The sequence below is a fragment of the Mobula birostris genome, chromosome 1 (assembly GCF_030028105.1).
Source record: "Mobula birostris isolate sMobBir1 chromosome 1, sMobBir1.hap1, whole genome shotgun sequence".
Classification (NCBI taxonomy): Eukaryota; Metazoa; Chordata; class Chondrichthyes; order Myliobatiformes; family Myliobatidae; genus Mobula; species Mobula birostris.
This window is the reverse complement of record NC_092370.1, coordinates 197,447,563-197,472,912: the sequence shown is the minus strand read 5'-3', so window position 1 is coordinate 197,472,912 and position 25,350 is coordinate 197,447,563. Positions and strand designations below refer to the sequence as shown.

The 25,350-nt window shown below is 37.8% G+C and overlaps 1 protein-coding gene across 1 annotated transcript in view; it reads left to right on the top strand.

Moving 5' to 3' along the window:
* The window catches only part of kiaa0586 (KIAA0586 ortholog), a 551,477-nt gene that overhangs the window by 96,341 nt on the left and 429,786 nt on the right, over positions 1-25,350 (top strand). Inside the window, exon 9 of the mRNA XM_072267986.1 lies at positions 9,460-9,580. Coding sequence (XP_072124087.1) covers positions 9,460-9,580 — 121 coding nt within the window. The remainder of the gene's footprint in view (positions 1-9,459; positions 9,581-25,350) is intronic.

The window sequence follows — 25,350 nt, the reverse complement described above, 5'->3', positions numbered from 1 at the left end:
TGAGGTGCTTCTGGGATCTATTCTGGGACCCTTACTCTTCATGATTTTTATCAATGATGAAGTGGAGGGATGGGTTAGTAAGTTTGCTGATGACAAAAAGGTTGGAGGTGTTGTGGATAATGTGGAGGGCTGTCAGAGGTTACAGTGGGACATTGATAGGATGCAAAACTGGGCTGAGAAATGGCAGATGGAGGTCAACCCAGATATAAGTGTGAAGTGGTTCACTTTGGCAGGTCAACTATGATGGCAGAATATAGTATTAATGGTAAGGCTGTTGGCAGTGTGGAGGATCAAAGGGATCTTGGGGTCCGAGTCCATAGGATGCTCAAAGCAGCTGTGCAGGTCGACTCTGTGGTTAAGAAGGCGTATGTGTATTGACCTTCATCAATCATGGAATTGAATTCGGGAGCCACAAAATACTCTGCGGATGCTGGGGTCAAAGCAACACTCGCAACATGCTGGAGGAACTCAGCAGGTCGGGCAGCATCCATGGAAATGATCAGTCAACGTTTCGGGCTGGAACCCTTCATCTCCTTCCCACCATCCCCCCGCCTTCCTTATAGGGCCTCTGCCCCTTCCCTCTTCAGTCCTGATGAAGGGTTCTGGCCTGAAAAGTTGACTGATCATTTCCATGGATGCTGGCCGACCTGCTGAGTTCATCCAGCATGTTGAGTGTTGAATTTAGGAGCCGAGAGGTAATGTTGCAGCTATATAGGACCCTGGGCAGACCCCACTTGGAGTACTGTGCTGAGTTCTGAATGCCTCACTACAGGAAGGATGTGGAAGCCATAGAAAGGGTGCAGAGGAGATTTACAAGGATGTTGCCTGGATTGGGGAGCATGCCTTATGAGAATCGGTTGAGTGAACTCAGCCTTTTCCCCTTGGAGCGACGGAGGATGAGGGGTGACCAGATAGAGGTGTATAAGATGATGAGAGGCATTGATAGTCAGCGGCTTTTTCCCAGGGCTGAAATAGTTGCCACAAGAGGACACAGGTTTTTAAGTTGCTGGGGAGTAGGCACAGAGGAGAGGCCAGGGCTAAGTTTTTTAATCAGAGAGTGGTGAGTGCATGGAATGGGCTGCCGGCAACGATGGTGGAGATGGATATGATAGGGTCTTTTAAGAGACAATTAGATAGGTACATGGAGCTTAGTAGAATAGAGAGCTATAGGTAAGCCTAGTAATTTCTAAGGTAGGGACATGTTTGGTACAACTTTGTGGGCTGAAGGGCCTGTATTGTTCTGTAGGTTTTCTATGTTCTATGTTGTTGTAACTGGAACAAGAGTTTGTTCTTGTTAGCAAGTCCAGTGTTTTGTCTGAAACATTGTCCACTTACCTGGGTCCCAGTACCTGTATTTCCTTTCCATGCCCTGATTTACCCCCACTCCCTTTCCAATATTATTCATCTCAAGCTCCTGAATAAGTGTGGATAACATCACTCACCTCAGCACTGAACTGAATTGATTCCACAACTTACGGACTCACTTTCAAGGACTCGACAACTCATCTTCTCAGTATTATTTGTTCATTATTATTTGTTCTTATATTTGCACAGTTTGTCTTTTCCACATTTTTGTTTGTCATTCTTTCTTTGTGAATAATTTTTCATTTTTTCTATTGTATTTGTTCTTCCATGAATGCCTGCAAAAAATAAACCTTAGGGTAGAATACGGTGACATAAATGTACTTTTATAATAAATTTACTTTGAGCTTTGAAATAATTTAACATTAGAAATACAAGTTCCTTTTTGCAATAATTCATTTTTAATTGGTGGACATCATAAATATATAAAATAGCTTTCAGCATTTGCCTCTAATCCTCTCAAGGTAAGTAGGGTAAAACACTAATCCCATAACAGTTCAAAACATACCAAGAAAATTATGGAAATAAAGGAACAGTTAAAGGAAAAATCTAAACACTTCAATGTGGAGCACCAGCAATGATTGTGGTTTGTCACTTTACGTAATAGGCAAGTGACATCAGTGAAAAAGCAGTTCTCATACTAACCTACATCACTGTGTGGTATGGAAACTACACTGTGGTGGACAGGAGGGTTCTATAATGGGTAGTTAAAACTGCCAAATACGTCACTTAGCACCAGCCTACTTGTCATCAAGGACAAGTATATGGAAAGGTGCTTGAAAAATACCAGCAATATCACGAAGGATCCCAGCCATTCTGCTCATGGATTGTTTGTCCCACTCCCATCAGGGAAGCAACTACGCAGCATCTGTGCCAAGCCCACCAGACTCAAAAACACTAGTTACCCCATGCTGTTGGCTGATTAACACCTCCAACCTTTAACTCACCCCACCGTACCCTCCACTTTTACTACTTTATCATTTTCTTATGGACTGTACCCAGCATCACTTTATGTACATACGAAATCAGTCTATGTTGTGTATTTATAGTTATTGTGTTCTTTATACTTTTTTTATGCTGCATCAGATCTAGAGTAACAATCATTTCATTCTCTACACTTCTGTACTGAACAATGACAATCAACAATCTTGAATCTTCCAACTTTGAAACCATTTATGTCGATTTTGCTGTTAAGAGCAGATCAAATCAGCAGAGAATGTCTCTTGAAATGTCATTTGTAGAATCTACTTTAGAGTGGCACTGTTCTTGCTTGAGGTTCTTAATAAAACCCACAAGCCAAGGCATTTTCTCATTTGAAGTTAAAGGAAGATTTCCAATCTCATACCACCTGTCACATCCTTTAAAGGTAATTGTTTTGATTCAGATGATTGAAATATTTCTAAAATGTGATCACTGTTGTAGTATAGCTTACAACTCATATTTATTTATTTCTCCTATGTACTTTGAAACATCCAGAGAAAGGTGTTGTCTTGTGTTGACAACCAACGCAACCTAAGGATGTGCTGGGAACAGCCCACAATTGTCATCACACATTCTGGCACCAATCTCCCCCACAATGTTCAGTAGAACAACAGAAGCAACAACAAAACAAAATAATAACAGCAAAACAAGATGCTTTCCCACCCTGCCATCCACACACTCACACATACAGACAGGTCTCCAACCCCAGGGCAGGCTACCTTCTGTCTCTGGCCCTGAGGTCTCAGACTACAATCCTGTGTTACTGATTTTTTCCCATCTCAGCAGATTCCCTTCTACCCGATTGAGGTTCTTATTTTATTCTCTATAAGTAAGGCTAATTTATTCAGTCATCTGCTAAAGAATATTTTCCAATTAACTACCCAGTCTGAAAGTTTTCTAAAGTATTATGTTGCATTCCTCCTTGGTGTTAGTTTATAAAAGGAATAGAATGGCACTCTTCCATCGTTGTCAGTTTATTCGTTGTTCATCTTTAGTTTGAAACTACTCTCAAGCAATGTTGCTAAATGGCAACCTGTTAAATTAGTTGTTTTTGAATGAAATAATTCTTGATGAATGACTACTTGCCAGCATCAGACACCACAATAGTGGCAGCCTTTCTTATTAAAAAAATACCAATTTTCTGATAAAAGATACCTGACTAAACAATACTCAAAAATAGCAAATTATCCTCGGATATTTTAGTGATGCAAAATATTTCTATGAAAAAAAATTCAAAGAACTTCTTTCATTATGGAATCCATATATGAAAAATCAAATTCAAAATACCTCTATTTCAGTATAGAATACATTTTCAAGATATTATCTATTTAGCATTTTTTTTTCTTTCCTGCCCTGAATCCAGACAAAACTCCTTGGTTGGCAGGGTTAAGGAAAAGTTAACTTGTTACGTTCTTGATCCAGTTGAGCTGAATTATAATAACGCTAGTTCGATGCCTCTAATCAGATGGTGCATACTCTTGGATCAATGTGATAGAATTGCTTACAAAATAACTAATGATGGGTTTCAGATATATTAAAAATGAACATTGTAACTAACAGGTACTTTTTTAAAAAACTTCCATCAGTTCATTAACAACTTCAGACACATGTTTTGAAAGATTTGGGGTAGGTTTTTTGTAGGAGGATGAAGTTGCATGCAACGGAAAACTGAAGGATGAATGTGAATACCACAAGAAGATACCAAGCAAAACCTCTGACAAAATTTCTTGAATCTCAAGAAGCCAGTTAATTTTTGAAAACTATTTCTGAGAAGTTGGTGGACAGAGAAGAGAAGACAACTTTGAATTCACCAACTTGGAACAACACTGACTTCAATCATTGCTACTGCTCATAAATGGTTGTAGGTGTAGATATCTTCCAGTAGATGGCACAATTCTGTATTTGTTTATTTGCTAACTACAATCCCAAATTGTTCCTTAAAGGTTATTAGTATTTTCTAATACCAGAGCCTTCAAAAGTTAAGAATATGATCTTGATGGGAAAAGTAGGAATAATTGCCCTACTTTCTCTTGCCATGCAATTTTTAAGTACACATAATGACGCAATTATGTGTTTTGGCTTCCTTTAAGAAGTATGCCTAATTGTTATAAATTAATTCACCTCTATCTGCATGTATGAATATATTGATAAAATTTGTATAGCATAATGCAACGTCTGCAGACCCTGCACAGCAAATACAGTTTGTCAACATGGTTGATGAGAGTATTGCCACTAGGAAATCCATTATGTCATAATTGCAAAAGAAAATAATAATTTTAATCCTTTGGTCCAAAGATCCTTGATTAATTTACTATCAATAGGGAAGAAAAATAAGTTCAAAGTTTTTTTTAAAGAAATTCCTGAATATCCTCACCTTTATACTGCTATATAATTTCTTGTATCACCATTGGATGTTTTGCACTGCATAAAATATTAAAGTGGATGGTGTTTCTTGGAAAATGTGAACTTAAAAGTGATATTCTGTCATTCTGTTTAGTGTTTTCCTTGTACATATAATTGGCAGTCATATTAGAGGACTATTAGCATCAATAAAATCTTACACATGTTTTAATGGTTTTCGACCATTTTATGATTATTGTGAGGTTCAGTGATTGGTATGTACATCCTACAAAAAGGCAACAAGTAGAGTGTCGTTATCGAGTCACGGTATCTATAGCACGATAAGACAGAATCTTGGTTGAACAGTTAATCAGAAGGATAGCAACCGTGTCAGAGAGAATCTAGTTTGTTGGTTAATGTAAGAAATTCTGTTTTAAAATGATATATCTCTCTGTATATATTATTGAATTAGACACAATTATTGATTCACTGATGTAATTGTTGCAGAACTACACTTGACTGTCAGAGCTTAGTATAGGTTTAAATCCATAATTAGATATGAGAGTGAAACTAACGGAGACAAGCTCTTCGTAGTTGGGCAAAGTGATGCAGCTGGTAGAGCAGCTGCCACACAGTGCTGTAAACTCATTCAATCCTAACCTCTGTGGATTTTACATGTTCTCTTTGTGACTTCCAGGGAAGGAAACCTGGGTTTCCTCTTGGTAAATCATAGAATTGTACATTACATTTTAATCAACCTTATTCTTATCGCCATGATGCTAATCTGTATTAGGAAGGGCAAAGAGGGATGCAGGCCTATCTAAGTACCTGTCCAAATGTATTTTGAACAGCACACTTTGTGGAAAACTTGTTCTTCAGACCTTTAAATTTCTATCCTCTCACCTTAAACCTGTTGTGCCTTTTTTATTTCCAGACTCCCCAGCTCTGGGAAAATGACTCTGACTATCCATTCTATCTATGTCACTCATAATTGTATGAACTATTATTAGGTCACCCCTTTATGTTCCAGTGAGAATAGGCCTAACCTATCCAATCTCATAACTAAGGTGCTCTATTCCAGGCAACATCCTGTTGTATCTCTTCTGCAGTGTCTTTGCAGCATGCTTCCTGTATTGTGGTAGCCAGAACTGTTCAAATGTGGTCTAACTAATGATTTTTTCATCTGTGACATGACATCCCAACTTACTCAATGCCCCGGCCTCTGCAAAGCAGACATTCATCACTCTTTCAGCAAGCTCCCAAAGTCCCATGCGCATGCTGCTAACTTCTCTGCTATTTACTCTATATGTCGTACTATTAATTGACTTAAATTATCTCACACTTGTATAAATTAATTTCCATCTGTCACCATTCTGCCCAAGTTTACAGCTGATCTATGTCCTGCTCTATCCTTGGACAACCTTCTTCACTATCCATAGAACCAGTTTCCTTCCATGTCCCAACGATATGCTGGTTGGTAGAACACTGTAAATTGTACCTAGTTTGTAGGTGTGTGGTATAATCGGGGGAGAATAAATTGGATTAATACGGAATTAATGAAAATGGTGCATGAATTTGGTGGGCCAAAGGGCCTGTTTCTCTCACCATCTCTCAGTGATTGTTTAATGCATTTCCTGCAATATGGGCAATACCTGCAAGTCCAAACTTAATCATTATTCCTAATTAAGATACTGGTGAGCTCTCTTCTTAATATGTTGTAGTCCTCATGATGATGATACTTCCATGTTTGATAGGGAGTTCAAGCACTGATCAAAGAACAGTAATATAATACCAAGCTAGTATAGCATAACTTGATTAGGAAGTCACAAGGCATTCTTGCTGCCCTTAGTCTTTGAGACGGTAGAATTGTTATTGATGCCAAAAGAAATTACTATGCAGCATTTTGTAAATGGTACACTACAGTGCACTGTGCTTAAGGGAACAATTGTTTAATGTTATCCTCTTGACTTTGGTCCATGTGGAATGGGGAAAAACGGTTTTGGGGAGTTGAGGGGAGAATCAGTTACCACAAGTTACCTAATTCTTGACCTGGCTCTAATTTATCAGTTTAAAATTTTTGAATTAAACGTGTTTTTCTTTTTATTGTGTTATTTTCATAATATTCTGTGTCATCTGGGAAACAATTGGCACTTTTGCAAGTACTTTAAGACAAAACAAACCACACTTCATATACATTCCCATATGAATGTTTTGTTATTCATATCAAATCTTAGTGATACATTGTGACATTAGAGGTTATGGACAAAAAGTATTTTAATTCTACCTTTTGGTCATAGGACCTCTTTTTACTTAATTCCACAGGTACATGATTTATAAAAGTTGGGAGGCCACATTGTGGTTGTACAGGATTCTGCTGAGGCTGCACTTGGAGTATTGTGTTCAGTTTTTTGTTGCCTTGCTATAGGAAAGATGTTATTAATCTAGAAAGTGTGCAGAAAAGATTTACAATTATGTTGACAGGACTTGAAAGACTGAGTTATAGAGAGATGTTGGACATGTTAGGACTTTATTCATTGGAGCATAGGAGATTGAGAGGTGATTTTATCGAGGTGTGTAAAATCATGAGGGTCATGAATAGGGTGAATGCACTCAGGTTTTTCCCCTGGGCTGGGGAATTAAGAACTAGAGGGCACAGGTTTAAGGTGAGAGAGGAAAGATTTAATAGGAAATTGAGTAAACTTGTTTTTCACAACATTTTTATGCAAATTCCATAACCTACATATCACTTTCAAGGACTCTTTACAATGTATGTTCTCAGTATTATTTTTTATTTGCACAGTTTGTCTTCTTTTGCACGTTGGTTGTTTGCCCATCTTTGTCTTGTTATGTATAGTTTTTTGTAAAATTCTATTTATTTTTTCCCTGTAAATACCTACAAGGTAATATATGCATTTGTCTTGAATTTTGAACGAAACGTGGTGTGTGTGTGGAATGAACTGCTGGAGAAAATAGCTGAAGCAGATACAATAACAATTTTTAAAAGATAGTTGGACGGGTACATGGATTGGATGGGTTTAGAAGGTTATGGGCCAAACACTGGCAAACAGGATTAGCTTGGATGGGACATCTTGGTCAGCAAGGACCAGTAGGACTGAATGGTTTGTTTCAATTTTCTATTATCTAAGTTTTTATTATTGTGTAGTGTGTGTGTATGTGTGTACAATTAAAAGAAATATAGAGAGAGGACTCAAATTTTATTTTAAATTAAGACTATTAAAATGGAAGTGAAAATCATTTCAAGTAAAAGTTGATAGAAGCATCGTTTTCCATCATTGGTTATGACACAGGCTGTTTTTAAATTGAGAAGAATATTGAGGTTTATGTTTTATAAACTTCAATGAAAAGGAATCTACTAACCTTGGTGCTAATAAAAATGAAAATATTTAGGTTGCTGCTTCAGTCAATAGGTATTAATTTGCACAATATTTTAAAGATTGCATTCGTGGTTAATGAAAGTAATTTAAATTTTAATCCATTTATCAGTAGATAGTTAATCATAGTGATACCCACAAGAAACTGAGGCCAGGCAGACGGTTCAGATTAAATATTATTAGATGCATTAGTTGGATTAGACCAAAATGTACGAGGATGTAGTAGATGAAGAAGGATGAGGCTGGGGGAGATATTGGGGATGAAAATGCATTCCTGATAGAGAAAGCATGTTTATTGGGGTTAGACATGTATTAAATCTGCTCTTTGGGAATAAGTTTGTTATTGGAATTCTATTTAGTAAGGAAAGTACTAATAGTAATATGGATGCTGTCAATGAATGGGGTTGTGTTTGTTGTAAAGCTGGTCATTGGGTAAGGGTGAAGAATTTGGTAGATGACTTATAAGCCTTGAGATGCCATTTCACCATTTATGTATTTACCAATATGTGTTACTTTTGCATCTCATACTGGACTGCTGCCACCAAACAATAAACTTCACGAAATATGTCAGTGATAATTGACATGATGATGGGGGTCATTAAGGCTGAGGTGGAGATTGTTTTGTTTTATTGATTTGAATGTGTTTCTTTTGCCTAAGTTCAATTCTGGGATTTATTATATATGGAGCTGTTTCTCATCAATCTACTATAGGCTCATTGGTTCATTTTTTTTCAGCTTTACCCTTATCTTGTTAATGTATTTTGTTTCATGTTGGGCAGTATTTTACTATCCCTGCACTGCCACCTACAGATGGAATTAAATTAGGCATGCCTATCCCTTTTTAAAATTCTGGTTTATTGTTGATTAAACAACTATTTTGGAAAGCTTTCATTCTCTTCAGAGCAGGTATCTATGTTTTAGAAGCACAGTGTTACCCTTAGCTGAAATGGTGGTGTTTAGGTAACGTGAGTGACAGCAGGGAGTTTTGCTTTCAGCTGTGCATTTTATTTTGTTCAAGGAAAGCAATAGTCCCATGTGTGTCCAGCTTTTCTCTAATGATATATGCTTTTAAAATTATATTTAAAACGGTATCATTTGTGATTCTTTTACTATTCACTTTTTACTAATGGGGGTATGTTCTATTGACTTAGCATGAAAAGCTAAAACTGATTGCTGAAGTAAAATTAAAGCATGTATGTCATTTTATTTTTGATTTCAAATTAATGTGCTTAGCACTGGTAATTTAAACAAACTTTCATGGTTTTGTTTTCCACGTGGATTAGCTCCAGTACCATGACCTAGATTTACAGAGTAGACAATTATTTGTTTACTTCAGCAAATAGTGCAGGTAACTGCAACTTTGTTTTTCTTTGTTCCATTGCAGGAAATAGGAATTTTTTGGAAGACATTCTAAATAATCAGGAAACTCCAACAAGTGAGATGCATGCTGTACAGAGGTCCAGTGTTGCCATGACGACTGCCGGCAGATATCCAGAAAGGTCCAGGTAAAAAAAAAATCACTGTTAGCTTCATGTTCTCAGCAATGTTTTTTCCATAATAGGAATTAACTGAGTATATATACTCCAGCTGCAAAGCCATAGACTCTTTGGCTTTGAGGCTTTCTAATGCTAAATATGTGTGGTGCAAATACCTAATGAAAGTGAACTCAATTATTTTTTTGCTTCTCAAACCGAGATAGGAGACTAGATTACAAGGCCATTCTGATATCCTGTTTCTATGGTTACCGTAACGGCATTTATCAGTTCCTTATGAGAGAAGGCAAAGCAAATCTGTATGCACGTGGCAAGGTTCCAGCATTTCAATTGAAAAAGCACTTTGAACTGCTGCCAAGTTTATAAGAAGCATAGCTGTCAAGCCTGCTTAATGCTGGCAGTTTGTACTTGGCAAGCTTTCATTTCCCATCATTCTTCATTTGGCTATTCTCCATGTACTTAGCGGAAGCTAAAAATTAACCCATGAAGTTGATTGCACAAACTGAGGTTTTTAATTTCCATTGCTATTTAGTGCAGTTTAAACTATGGTAAGAAACACAAGGTCAAAATAAAATAAATAACCATTTTCAGTTTCTGTTAGCTGATACATTATTTCAAATTTTCCAAAATAGATGTTTCAATAGTGATGTAGATTGTTTTTCTGTTTGCATACGGTTTTAAAATGAGTGCAACAGGGAGATGAGCATTATTTCTCTTAAATGTTAGATTTTTTGTGGACTGTCCACAGTTTCTAGAAACATAATAGGTTTATTATGGGGTGGGAGGGGGGTGCAGAGAGTTATTAAAAAAATATGCTGGCATTTCAACTGGATTAGATAATCCCGTCTGCTATTTACCAGTTTCTGGTATAAATGGATTCAAAATTGTTACTCTGGCAGCTGGAAGGAGCTCAGGAAAATTATGCTTGGCACAGAATGTAAAGAAAGGCTTCTAAAACCAAGTGCATTATCTGCAGGATGTTTGTGCTGCACCATGAGAGAGTTGTTCATTGTTCTTTCCTTTTTCACCAAAGCAAAGTATATTAAGTAATCCTGAATATTTTTATGATGTGCTCATTGAATGGTGATAATTTTCATCCACTGTTTTAAATTATGAAATTTTTCTTCATCCATGGCTGTGTATGTGTGGAATTCAATATACACATTGATTTTAAATACTTGAATTTGTACCTCCAGTGAAAAGTGTATGTTAAAATCAGGTTACTTTATTATAAAGACATCAGTCACCATAATATTGTTTTGTGATTTAGTTTATTCATTGACTTGTAACTGGGAAATACAATTTTCACATTTCCATATACAGAAAGAATATTGAGTTGAACCAAGGAATAATTCGATATAAGAAATGACCATCAAGTTCAGTAACTGAGCAGCATTGTGGCTTTAATTTATTTTCATTCAATTATGTAATTTCTTTTTGAAAGTTCTCTTGAATAAGTTGTCATCACTCTTTTGAGGCATGTATTCCAAATCCATCCTTGTTGCATAAAAATATATATTCTTGTGTTGTTGCATATAATCAATGTAAATCTGTCTTTTAAGTGTCTTTTTTTTAATCACGAACGGTTTCTTCTTATTTATTCTAACATAATTATTTTTAAAATATGCATAAAATCTCTTAACATCTTTAAGGAGAACACGCTCCAAGTTTTTCCTGTATTACTCAAATCCTTCATTCCTGCTATGAATGTAATAAATATCTTCTACATTTTCTCCAAGATGTTGATACGATTCAGTAAGAAGAGTCTAACCCTACACATAACAAATTTGGCAAAGTCTAACATGAAGTTTTACTAGTACTACTTTCACTATATGCTTTTAATTGTCAAGCCAAAAGTTTCATATTTTAATGATCTTCTCAACTTAAAATGCCACCTACAAAGATTTTTCTGAATAAAGTGTTTGTTTCTGCATCCTCTGAAAATAGTAACATATGATTTACAGTCCTTCTGATTCTGCTACCAAAAATGTATTGCTTTACTTTGTGATGTTAAATTTAATTGGCTATGTGCCTGCCAGTTTCATTTGTCTATCTATATCTACCTGAAGTCCATTACTGTGCTTTCCATTTTACAGTACTTTTCTAATTTACAAATTACCTGCAAGTTTGGCATGGTACCCTGCAAGTCATTAATATACACACAAAAAAAAGCAATGATTCTTATACTCATCTGAGTTACCAGTGAACTCTCTCCCTACTGAAACAACTATTCAACCCGGTGCTTTGCTTTCTGATCCTTTAATCCTATAGATTTTCTTTCATTAAATTACTCTTGAATGTGTATATAAAAATAAAATCAACCACATTCCCTCAACAACTCTACAATACCTCAAATTAATCAAATGCAGTTTGATTGCAACAGATGTACTAATTTCCATTGATACATTTGTACTTTTTACAGGTGTCAATTTTTTTTTGTCTCAAGGTTGATCTTTTATGCATCATGCACTATTTCATCTCTTCAATTTTGTCATATACATTGACTAAAAATGTACTCTTCATGTTTATCTACAACATGTATTCTTAAGACATTTGTTTTACCTATAGGCTTACCTCATTTTCAGTTATGAGTGTTCAGATTTTACTTTTTCCTTTGCTTAACTTTTCTTGAAAACGTTATAAAATTACAATAATTTTTGATCTCTTTATAGAAATTTGTTTTTGCAGAAATTGAAAGTTATTGGTTCTTTATTTACTAGGAATAAGTAGTACAAATAATTTTATTATCTTTGCAACATAGTGAATTGCTTTGACTTGAAGGTTTATGCTATGAGAAAGCAAATGCTATTCAAAGCAAAGCCAGATGATTTCATTGTGCGTAGTTTGTAGTACAAATTAAACACACTCAGCTTCCAGGCAATTTGTGCATTAAACATAGGTATTTTAATTTTTTGTATGTAAATGTAATTATTCTTTTCATTCTTTTGGGAAGGCTTGTGTGTTTAGGCATTTAATATTACAGGAAATGAATCTATTTAAGTATCCTTTTATCGTGGGAACCTACATTCAAACCCAACCATACTGATGAGGAAATAAAACCAGAAAGTGATGGAAACACTCGCCGGTCAAGCAACATCTATGGGGAGCAAAACATACTTTAGAACATAGCACATAGAACAGTACATCACAGCAAAAGCCCTTTAGCCCATGATGTTCTGCTGACCTTGTAACCTCCTCCAAGATCAACCTAACCTTTCCTTCCCACAAAGCCCTCCATTTTTATTTCATTCATGTGCCCATCTAGGAGTCTCTTAAATATCCCTAATGTGTAAAGTGAAGGACAAGTTAGTTGCAGTGAGGTTGGTGGAGGGATGAATAAAACACAGAAAATATTCTAATATGGTAAGGCCAGGGATACCATGGTGAGAAACTGGTTGATAGATTAATAAAGACAGATAGAGATGGAGTACAGACACGAAGAGGCATGTAAAAGCTACAAAATACAGGGCTGAGAAAATGCCCACTAGGTCAGGTTGTGTTGATGAAGGGAGAAATCTTAGATTGATGATCTACAGCAGTCCTGCTTACTTTCTGTACAGAACTGCCTAATGTTGCTCAATTCAGTACTGAGACAAGGTGCAACTTGGGTCTTGTTATAATAGTGCTGGAGGCCACAGATGAAGAATTGAACTGACAAATGATGACGAAATTAGAAAAATAAACAAATTCAATTCCTGTACACAGTCTGCGGTTAAGCTGGGATGTGCAACATTAAAACTGCCCATTATTCAACATTAATACATCCATGCTAACAAGAACACCTACGATTGGAAGTAGAAATTTCCACTGATACTGAGTACTCTTATGCTGGGGTTAATGCATATTGTTGTAGCTGAGCAAAGGTGATTTTTAAAAATACATTTAATCCCTACTATAATACAAAAGTGGACACAATGTTATTCCTTAGTATTGAAAACAACAAACATGTTCAACTCCAGGATCGTGAATATTCATGGCTGCACTCAAAATCATGCCAGGCATTGGAAGTTTATTGATAATAGTATGTTGCCTCACTCCCTAGATTTATCTCAATAGTTTTAGTGTAATGTGTATTATATATTTTAGGAGCACTCAAGTTGATTATGGCAGCTTAGAGTCATTGTGTGCAAAGAACCAAAGAGTGTGGTGCATATATAAATGTATATTTAATATTTACTTTGTATAAAATCCAGTGTGTGAGTATGAAATAGCTTGTACCAGCATCAACATTCTGACTCACTGGATCTTTGTTCTATTTTTATTCAGCTATCTAACATCAAAATTCATTTAGGGAGTGCATTAAACTCAAATTCTTTCTGATAATGGCTGATCATTTAGATCGCAACATTTTAATGATCCATATAGCTAATGTGTCCAACAACACTCTCCTGGAGCTGCTGTCTTTCCCAGTTTTTCTGCTATTGCTGTTGTTAACATACACTATACAGTTTTGTCATACTGTACTCCCGTAGAACCATACTCATTATCATGTTATCATTATGAAAGCACCTCAAATAATTGCTCATCTAGCACTTTTCCACTCACCAGGATGCATGACAAATTTTTATCCTGGTTCTTTTTGTGTTCCTCACCGGTACGGAGGGAGATACTATCTGTATGTTTCTCACCCTCCTCTCTCTCATAAAGGATTGTTGTTTTATGATCTTGCCCCTCACTGTTGGATGCGATTAAGTCTTGCAAGTGCACTGGAATGTGACCATCAAATTCCAAGGCAACCTGTTGGGGTTTAATTGAATAATACAGAGCCATAGAGTTCTTGATTAATATGCTCAGCTGCTCACTTGCATGATCTATTTTATTTTCATCATCAACAATATTTGCAGAATACTTTCTCATCCTGTAGGGAATGTTTGAATCCAAAATAAAACATTATCTCTGGGAAATTTTTTTTTGATATATAGATCTGAGTACTAACTTGCTGGTTATATTAAATAAAGTAGAAAATCTCTGATTAAGTGTAAGAGTTCAATACTGATGTACTGTATCAGGCTGAAAACCTCTTGGACAGTGATGTATCACTGGCATATGATCTTTCTTAATTCTGTGAGAATTTTAAATATTCATCTTTCATGATATCAGCTTTAATACATTTGCTTTATTCAGCAGCTTAGAGAATTATTGTCTACAAAAAGCAAGAGTAGAAAAATTTTAGTATGGCTAATATTTTGTGTAAAATCCAGTGTCTGAGTATGAAATAGATTGTATTAGATTCAACATTCTGACTCATTGGATGTCTACTATTTTTATTCAGCTACCCAATAATCAAATTTACATTGTGGCAAGAATATCGGTGTGCAGTTAAGCATAAAGTTGGAATTTACCGTAGTCCTGTAAAAGGTTCACTCTTATAGACCTTGCTGAGAGATTCCAGATTCAAACATATGAAGGGGTGAAGTTGCCTAATTGGGCACTAACCATACAAACATATGTTACATTATATCCATTTAAATTAAGGTAAATTTTAAGATGTCATATTATTAATGCCAATTAACACCTGTGATATTGAAGGTCCAAGTCTCATTCCTACTGACTGCCAAATCATTGTTCATTTTTGATTTTACTCAACCATTTTAATTTATCTTTATGCATATATTGGGCCAAAGCAACCCCACATCCATCCCTTGCAGCATTTAAATTTATGATTGACATGTTTTTATTGCTTCATGGTCTAACCACCTTTCACTGAAACTTTCCCCAGCCCCAACGTCATGAGTTCGTCTGAATGCAAAACAGAGAGACAACTATAGGAAGAGTTTTTTTTTTTTTATTAAAATGTTCTTCATCCTTGAGCAACTACCCAGTGAATGAATTAACTGCTGTAATGCTGTAGTATGCTTTGGCCATGTGAGTGTAAGGTGTTCAAGGAGAAAATCAATTCCATTTCAGTGTGTTGAATTTACTTAAGTTCATTTTGAACTATGAGATCTCCTTTCTCTATCTGGTATTCTCTAACATTTCCATCAATAAAATAGGATGCATAATAGTCTTAGGCACATATATCTATATCTAGGGACTTTTGCACAATACTATATTTCTCAATGTGGAGTGGAGAGTGGGAGCAAAGGACGTTGGGAATGGCAAGGGTGGAGCATGCGGGAAGGGTGCAGGACAGGTGACAGAGAATGTACCAGGAGTTTGTTGGGGGGGGGGTGGGTGTTGGGGGTGGGGAATGGCATGGTACAGACACACCCAGCCTGGAGACACTGGGTAAGGTCATTTGATACCAAACAATAGTTTATTCATCATTACAGAATGTCTCTCTGGTGCTTCCCCTCTCCCTTCCCATTTTTCCAACCATGATTTCCCTTCCCACTGGCCACAACAGAGATCCATATCAGAATCAAGATCATCATCACTCACGTGTCACCATTTATTTATTTTTTTCTTTTTTCTTTTTTTTAAAACACATGCACACTTTAATTTGGCTTTTGACGACCCTGATCCACAGAAAAGACTCCTTCATGTCAAAATGCAAACAAATTTCTACAAATGGGTCTAAATTTATTACAATTATTAAACACAAAATAACTGATTGCATAATTACTCACCCCTTTCAAGTCAGTATCTAGTAGATGCACCTTTGGCAGCAATTACAGCCTTGAGTCTGAGTGGATAGGTCTCAACGGCTTTGCACATCTGGACACTGATATTTCCACATTCTTCTTTACAAAACTGCTCAAGCTCTGTCATATCGTATGGGGATTGTGTATGAACATCCCTTTTCAAGTCACACCACAAATTCTCAGTTGTATTGAGGTCTGGACTCTGACTTGGCCACTCTAGGACATTAACTTTGTTGTTTTTAAGCCATTCCTGTGCAGCTTTAGCTTTATGCTTGGGGTCATTGTCTTGCTGGAAAGCAAATCTTCCCCCTAGTCACAGTTCTCTTGTAGACTGAATTAGATTTTCCTCCAGGTTTCCCTGTATTTTGCTGTATTCATTTTATCTTCTACATTCACAAGCCTTCCAGGGCCTGCTGCAGTGAAGCATCCTCACAGCATGATGTAGCCACCACTATGCTTCAGGATAGGGATTGTGTGTTTTTGATTTACAGTGTTTGGCTTATGCCAAACATAGCATTTAGCCTGATGGCCAAAAAACTCAATTTTGGTTTCATCAGACCATAGAACCTTCTTCCAGCTGACTTCAGAGTTTCCCATATGCCCTCTGGTGGGCTCTAGCTGAGATTTCATGAGTTTTTTTTCCCCCAACAGTGGCTTTCTCTTTTCCACTCTCTCATAAAGCCACAGTTGTATGCACCGTATCTCCCATCTCAGCCACTGAAGCTTGTAACTCCTTCAGAGTCAGCATAGGTCTCTTGGTGGCCTCCCTCACTAGTCCTCTTCTTGCACAGTTAGTCAGATTTTGAGGATAGCCTGCTCTAGGCAGATTTATATTTCCATTTCTTGATGAATGACTTGACCATCAGTAAGGGATATTCAGTGACTTGGAAGTTTTCTTGCTTCTATCTCCTAACTTGTGCATTTCAGTAACCTTTTTGCAGAGCAGCTTGGATTGTTCTTTTTTTCTTCTTCATGGTGTAGTTTTTGCTAGGATACTGACTCACCAACAGTTGGACCCGCCAGATTCAGGTGTATTTTTACTACAATCAATTGAAACACCTTTACTGCACATAGGTGATCTCCATTTAACTAATTATGTAACTTCTAAAACCAATTGGCTGCACCAGTGATGATTTGGTGTGTCACGTTAAAGGGGAGGGGGGTTGAATACTTATGCAATCAATTATTTTGTGTTTTATATTTGTAATTAATTTAGATCACTTTGTAGAGATCCGTTTTCACTTTGACCTGAAAGAGTCTTTTTCTGTTGACCAGTGTCAAAAAATGCAAAGTTAAATCCATTATGATTCAATGTTGTAAAATAATAAACCATGAAAACCTCCGGGGGGGGGGGGGTTGAATACTTTTATAGGTACTGTATATATGTATTCCTAAGACTTTTGAATAGTAATATATCCATGCAAAGTAATGTACAAAAATATTTATTTGTAAATTGCCCAGTAGAAGAAAATTACATACCTTGGAACAGAAAATCCTCTAACTTTGTGGATTGATAGACAGTATATATCTGTATAACTATTCATATTCTCTGTAATGTCCTTTGCAATGTGGATGGCATATTAATGTTAGAAACACTACAACTTTAAGGAGGTTGGCACTAACTTGAATACCTTTTGTAAGGAAGAATTACTTGTACAAATTGTTTATACCAAAAGTAGTGTAGCATTGAGTGAGGAGAGGGCTGGTTTGACTTAATATCTTCTGAGATCAGTGAAAAGCTATTGGTATTGCTACTTGTCATTCTAATTGATTGTACTTTTTTTTGTCTCTGAGCCAATGGATAATTGCTGTTACATTAAATAGACAAATTCTAGATGGATACAAACAGAGTACAGAAATTTATCCATATTCACAGGAGTTTGTTTTAATTCGCTACAATAGGTGTGCCCATCATATATTGAAGATTAAAGAAGATTCTACATTTATTATCAAAGTATATATGGAGTATACATTTTGAGATTCCCCACAAAATGCTGAGTAAAAATAAAATGATTTCTCTACTTCGTTAAGAACTGTGAAGAATTTGCATGTATTACCAATCATCTTGAATATTACAATGAAATTTAAAATTTGAAGGATGCAATCAATGTATGAAGGCAGTCCGTTGTCTGCACTAATTCAGTTAATTTACAATCTTTCAAAAGAACATGGCTGCATGTTGGTTGTTTGTCGGATCTGACATGACAGTGAAAACTGTGTGGGAGAGATTTTAAAAGTAGAAAAACCTTTGCACTCGGACAAAACCTTTCCACTCTCTCACCTCGGAGCTCCGGGTTGTGTGATGCAAGTAGTTGTCTTCCTTGGTTGCAGTGGATTACCATGACTTCTCTGTGCCTTATCATGGCTTTCACTCTCCACGAGGTGTTGCAGAATCGCCTTTTTGGCTGTTGGATCTATTGATCTCATCTACCCATTGTACACTGAGCTGCCTTCACATACTAGGACAGGCATGTACCCCTGTACTAGGTACCCCTATTTCACTGGGGTACCCTCACCTGGTTTAGCCTGCCTGTCAAAGCAGTGTAGCAGGGTGTGGCCACTGTCACATGCAAACAGCTACTTAGAGTCACAGGTGAGTAGTGAGTGTCTGGTGGAGACCAAAGGTGAGTAAGCTGCCCCAGAATGGACACAACAAGCCCCTTCACCAGAGTTGCTACCCCTCCCTGGACACCCCAGACACAGCAGTGTACAATGGATTAATTTCTCCGTCGATAACTATTAGAAATTCATGCATGTTTTTATATTACAGTAGTAGCATTGGTAGTATTCTCATTTGTTCTGTATTTCATTTAAGTACATAATTTGTGACTTGATGTGTCCCAGTGAACCAGAATCCATAGTATATTCCTTCTACATGAATAGTGACCATGCAGCTACATTTACCAACTTGTAGCTATTTTGATTTAGTGACTTAAAAGGAATCTGCAAACACATAGATTTTAGTAATGATTATCATAGATTGTGGAGTATACAACAGACAGCACCACTGGGCTCCATATAATGAAGTGAGTATAGCATTGGCCTCTGTACACTCTCTACGTAATCAGTCTATGGGAATTGTGCGTGACCAGGCCAGACTAATATTTAATACTCCATCTTTTATTGTTCTTTAACTATCGTCAGTTGTTTAATTATTTGATTGTGAAACTGTCCCTTTAAATATGTAGAGTAACACGTACAAAATGCTGGAGGAGCTCAGCAGATCAGGCAACATCCATGGAAAGGAACAAACAGTTAACGTTTTGGACTGAGACCCTTCATCAGATCCTTATATATGTACCCTTTAAACATGTTATTGATTTATGCCCTCTTCCTCTTGGATATTTTTGCATAAAAATTTGTAGAATGTCACAGACCAAAACACTTGGCTGCTGTATTGGTTGCTGTGACGGAACTGTGCTGTGATTTTAATTTTCAATTTCAACTGTAAAGTTTTCAGAAACAGTAGAAATTAATTTAGTTGGTGAAGTAGATAGCAGGTAATTGAATCATAGAGTTATACAGACTGAAGCAAGCTATTTGGCCCATCTGGCCGAAGCCAATCAAGATACCCCATCCTAGCTAGTCCTATTTGCCAGCATTTGGTCCACAACCATCTAAATCTTTCTTTTTCAATATTTTTATTGATTTCTGTATAGAAGAATACAGAGTTCAAGAGAATACGTATTATAAAACAAAAGACAAAATATAATAATACCAGATACAGTATATTGAATTACATTAACGAACTCCTTACTCTATATTCATATGGATTAGATTAATTCGTATATTAGAATATAAACAATTTTTCTTAATAAAATCTAAATCTTTCCAATCAATGTATTTGTCCAACTGGCTCAACCATTCCTCTGATAGTTGTTCCACATAGATACTGCCCATCTTGTAATATTAAAAAATTGTCCCTCTCACCCTGATGCCTGCTAGTTCTTGATTCCCCAGTTCTGGGAAAAAGACAGAGTACATTTACCCTATCTGTGCCCCTTATGATTTTATATACTGTACCTTAATAAGATCACCTCTGTAAGAGTTTTGGAGTTGGGACATTATATTGCAATTGTATCAGTCACTGTTGTGGTCTCACTCGGACTACTGTGCACAGTTTTAGTCACCCTGTTCTTGGAAGGATGTGATTAAACAGAAAAGAATGCAAAAAGATTTACTAAAATTGCAGGGGATTGGAAACCAGAGTGCCAGAACAGAGGTTGTGAGGCTGTAAGAATCCACAAAGTTAGGAATCAAAAGGTTGAGCATGGTGCAACTAATGTCTGGAGCTGCATGTATTTCAATTGTAGGAAAGGCAGATGAGCTCAGGGCATGGATCAACACCTGGAAGTATGATATTGTAGCCATCAGTGAGACTTGGTTGAAGGAGGAGCAGGAGTGGCAGATCAATATTCTGGGGTTCTGTTGCTTTAGAGTGGGAGGGATTAAATGAGGATGGGTGGCGTTACTAGTCAGGGGAATTGTCACAGCAGTGCTCTGTCAGGGCAGACTGGAGAACTCGTCTAGTGAGGCATCGTGGGTGGAACTGAGAAATAAGAAAGGTATGACTACAATAATGGGGCTCTATTACAGACCACCCATCAGTCCAAGGGATTTAGAGGATTTACGTGAGGCTGACATCAGTAGTGGGAAAGTTATTGGAAGATAGTCTAAGGAACCGGATAAGTAAGTATTTGGATAGACATGGACTGGTTAGTAGACATAGAGGTTGGTTAAGAAGGTTCAGTCGCTCGTCTTCAAGATGAGGTAGTAAATTGGATTAGACTTTCACCTTGTGTGAGAGGCCAGAGGGAGGTAGTAGAGGGTTTCTTCTCTGACTGAAGGCCTGTGACTAGTGGAGTGCTGCAGGGATTGGTGCTGCTCTGTTGTTGTTTGTCATCTGTATCAATGATCTGGATGATAGTGTGGTTGACTGGATCAGCAAATATGCAGATGACTTAAGATTGGGGGTGTAGTGGACAGTGAGGAAGACTTTTGTGGATTGCGGTAGGATCTGGATTGGCTGGAGAAATGGACTGAAAAATGGCAGAATGGAATTTAATACAGTCAAGTGTGAAGTGTTGCACTTCGGTAGGACCAACCAGGGTAGGTCATATACAGTCAATTCTAGGGCACTGAGGAGTGTGGTAGAACAAAGGGATCTGGGAAAACAGGTACATAATTAATTGAAAGTGGCATCACAGGTAGATAGGGTCGTAAAGAAAGCTTTTGGCACATCGGCCTTTGTAAATCAAAGTATTCTGTTCAGGAGGTGGGATGTTATGTTGAAGTTGTACAAGACAATATTGTTTTTAGAAGATTGTGTGCAGTTTTGGTCAACTACCTACAGGAAAGATGTAAATAAGGTTGAAAGAGTGCAGAAGAAATTTACAAGGATGTTGCCCAGTCCGGAGGATGTGAGTTATAAGTAAAGACTGAATATGTTAGGGCTTTATTCCTTGGGATATAGAACTTTGAGAGGAGATTTGATAATGGTATACAAAATTATGAGGGTATAGGTAGGATAAATGCAAGCAGGCTGTTCCACTGAGGTTAGGTGGGACCACAACTAGAGGTCATGGGAAAGGTGAAAAGTTTAAGGGGACCATGAGAAGAAACTTCTTCAATTAGAGGATCGTGAGAGTGTGGAACAAGCAAACTTAATTTCAATGTAGGTACATGGTACCCGTGTACCAGAGACATCCCACCCTGCAAAAACACATTTCAGGGAGGTAGCACCATCAATTTGCGGGAGACTCCCGGAACTTCCGGGGAGGTGGGATGTCTGCAATAGAGTAGCTCCTTAGTAGCTAGTCAGTCTAATGAACGAATGACACCTGTTAAACTCACCTCAACATGTCTTTTACAGTCTTAACCCACCATGGGCAATAGAAAAGTCACTGTTGCAAACAGCGCAGCAAGCAACACTGTCATTATTTTGACTCCTATTAGGCAGGGGTACACTTTAGTGCAGTCTGGGGTGATGTACATTTTATATTTTCTTTTTTTGGAACACTCTGCCATGGCGTGCTCTCGCTCTCTCGTGGTCGCTCTCGCTTGCTTTCTCTCTTGCTGTCTCGCTCGCGTGCTCTCGCTTGTTCTCGCTCTCTCTTGCACGGGCTGTCTCTCGTGGTTGCTCTCGCACTCTCAAAAAGATTGATTTCCGTGATATTGTATATAATTTGCGGGCATCAGGGAGCCACTGTTAATATGCGGGAGACTCCCAGAACTTCCGGGAGAGGTGGGATGCCTGGTACCACATAGGTACATGGAGGGCTAAGTGCAGGCTGATGGGAGTAGGTGGTTTAAATGGTTTGGCATGGAGTAGATGGGCTGAAGGGCCTGTTTCTGTGTTGTACTTTTCTATGACTCTATGAGGATGTTTCCAGTGCTTGAGTTATAGTGAGAGGAGAGCCAGGCTAGGTCTTTAATCTTTGGAGCATTGGACAAGATATTATAACCTTCCATAAGGTGACCTTAATAGAAGTTTGTAAAATCATGAGAGCACAGATGAGATGGATGGTAGCAGTCTTCCTGCAGGGTAGGGGAACCCAAAACTATGGGACATACACTCAGTGGATACTTTATTAGGTACTGTACCTCCTGTACCTAAGTGTATGTTCATGGTCACAGTAGGCTTATTCAGAAAATCAGAAGGCATGGGATCCAGGGATGTTTGGCCAGTTGGATTCAGAATTGGCTCGCCTGCAGAAGGCAGAGGTTCGTGGTGGAGGGAGTACATTCAGATTGGAGGGTTGTGACTAGTGGTGTCCCACAAGGATCGGTTTTGGGACCTCTATTCATGATTTTTATTAACGACCTGGATGTGGGGGTAGAAGGGTGGGTTGGCAAGTTTGCAGACGACAGAAAGGTTGGTGGTGTTGTAGATAGTGTAGAGGATTGTCGAAGATTGCAGAGAAACATTGATAGGATGCAGAAGTGGGCTGAGAAATGGCAAATGGAGTTCAACCCGGAGAAGTGTGAGGTGGTACACTTTGGAAGGACAAACTCCAAGGCAGAGTACAAAATAAATGGCAGGATACTTGGTAGTGTGGAGGAGCAGAGGGATCTCGGGGTACATGTCCACAATGTACCTGAAAGTTGCCTCACAGGTAGATAGGGTAGTTAAGAAAGCTTATGGGGTGTTAGCTTTCATAAGTCAAGGGATAGAGCTTAAGAGTTGCAATGTAATGATGCAGCTCTATAAAACTCTGATTAGGCCACACTTGCAGTACTGTGTCCAGTTCTGGTCGCCTCACTATAGGAAGGATGTGGAAGCATTGGAAAGAGTACAGAGGAGATTTACCAGGATGCTGCCTGGTTTAGAGTGTATGCATTATGATCAGGGATTAAGGGAGCTAGGACTTTACTCTTTGGAGAGAAGGAGGATGAGAGGAGACATGATAGAGGTACACAAGATATTAAGAGGAATAGATAAGACTGGATAGCTAGCGTCTCTTCCCCAGGGCACCACTGCTCAATACAAGAGGACATGGCTTTAAGGTAAGGGGTGGGAAGTTCAAGGGGGATATTAGAGGAAGGTTGTTTTACTCAGAGAGTTGGTGCATGGAATGCAGTGCCCGAGTCAGATACACTAATGAAATTTAAGAGACTGCTAGACAGGTATATGGAGGAATTTAAGGTGGGGGATTATATGGGAGGTAGGGTTTGAGGGTTGGCACAACATTGTGGGCCAAAGGGCCTGTACTGTGCTGTACTATTCTATGTTCTATGTCTTCTGTTGCTGTAGCCCATCCACTTCAATGGTTGACATGTTGTGCATTCAGAAATACTGTTCTACACACCACATTGTAACATGTGGTTATTTGAACTACTGTTGGCTTTCTGTCAGCTTGAACTGGTCTTGCCATTCTCCTCTGTCCTCTCTCATTAACAAGGTGTTTTCACCCACAGAAATGCCACTCACTGGATGCTTTTTTGTTTTATTACACAATTCTCTGTAAACGCTAATGATTGTTTTGCATAAAATTCCCAAGAGATCAGCAGTTTTTGAGATACTCAAACTGCCCCATCTGCACAAATAATTATTTAACCTCGGCTTACTTAGATCACATTTTTCCATATTCTGATGTATGGTCTGAAGAACAACTGACTATGTCTGCATTTTGTGCATTGAGTTGCTGCCACATGATTGGCTGATTAGATATTTGCATGAATGAGCAGGTGTTCCTAATAAAATGGCATTGGAATGTAGATTAATGATGAAAGGGGAAAGATGTAAAAGCAACTTGAGGGACCAAATTTTTCACAAAAAATTCTGAGTATATGAAATAATCTATCAGACAAAGTGATTGAAACAGGTACAATAGCACAATAGGCCATACCAGCACCCTGTACAACCACATCATGAGCCCCATACACAGTGCCTTGACTTATGAAGGCCAGTGTGCCAAAAGTCTTCTTCACCACCCTGTCTACCTGTGACTCCATGTCTGGGGAACCATGTATTTGTACTCTGTTCTACAACACTCCCATGACCCTGCTATGCACTGTAAAATTCGTACTTGGGTTTGATTTTCCAAAATGCAACGCCTCACATCATCTGATTTGCCATTTCTTGGCCCAGATACTCATCTGTTCAAGATTCCCCAGTAGTTTTTGTTAACCTTCTTCATTCTCCACTATACCACCTATTGTAGTGTCATCTGCAAATTTGATAACTATGCTTTGGATATTCAAATCCAAATTATGATAGGGATGATGAGCCTAGCAGTGACCCTGAGACACAATTCTACTCATGGGCATCCAGTCAGAAATACAGCCTTCCACCATTCTGCTCTCTGCCATCCAGACAGTATCCAATAAGCCTGCTCTCACTGGAGCGGGTAGTACAGGTCAACAATCCCTTATCCAAAATCCCTAGGGCCAGTTGCATTTCAGAATTCAGATTTTTTCGGATTTCAGACCTCCCCCCCACCCCCACCCCATACCAAAAAACACGTATGCTCAAGTCCTTTATTTAACCTGGCTCAGTGCAGTGGACTTTAGGGCCCGGCGGCGCACCAACCCTATGCACATCCTCCCGTATAGGTTTAAATCATCTCTAGATTACTTAAAATACCTAATACAATGTAAATGAAATGTAAATAGTTGTTATACTGTATTGTTTAGGGTATAATGACAAGAAAATTTTTTATTTCCAACAAAAACATTCAATAAAACATAAAAATATAC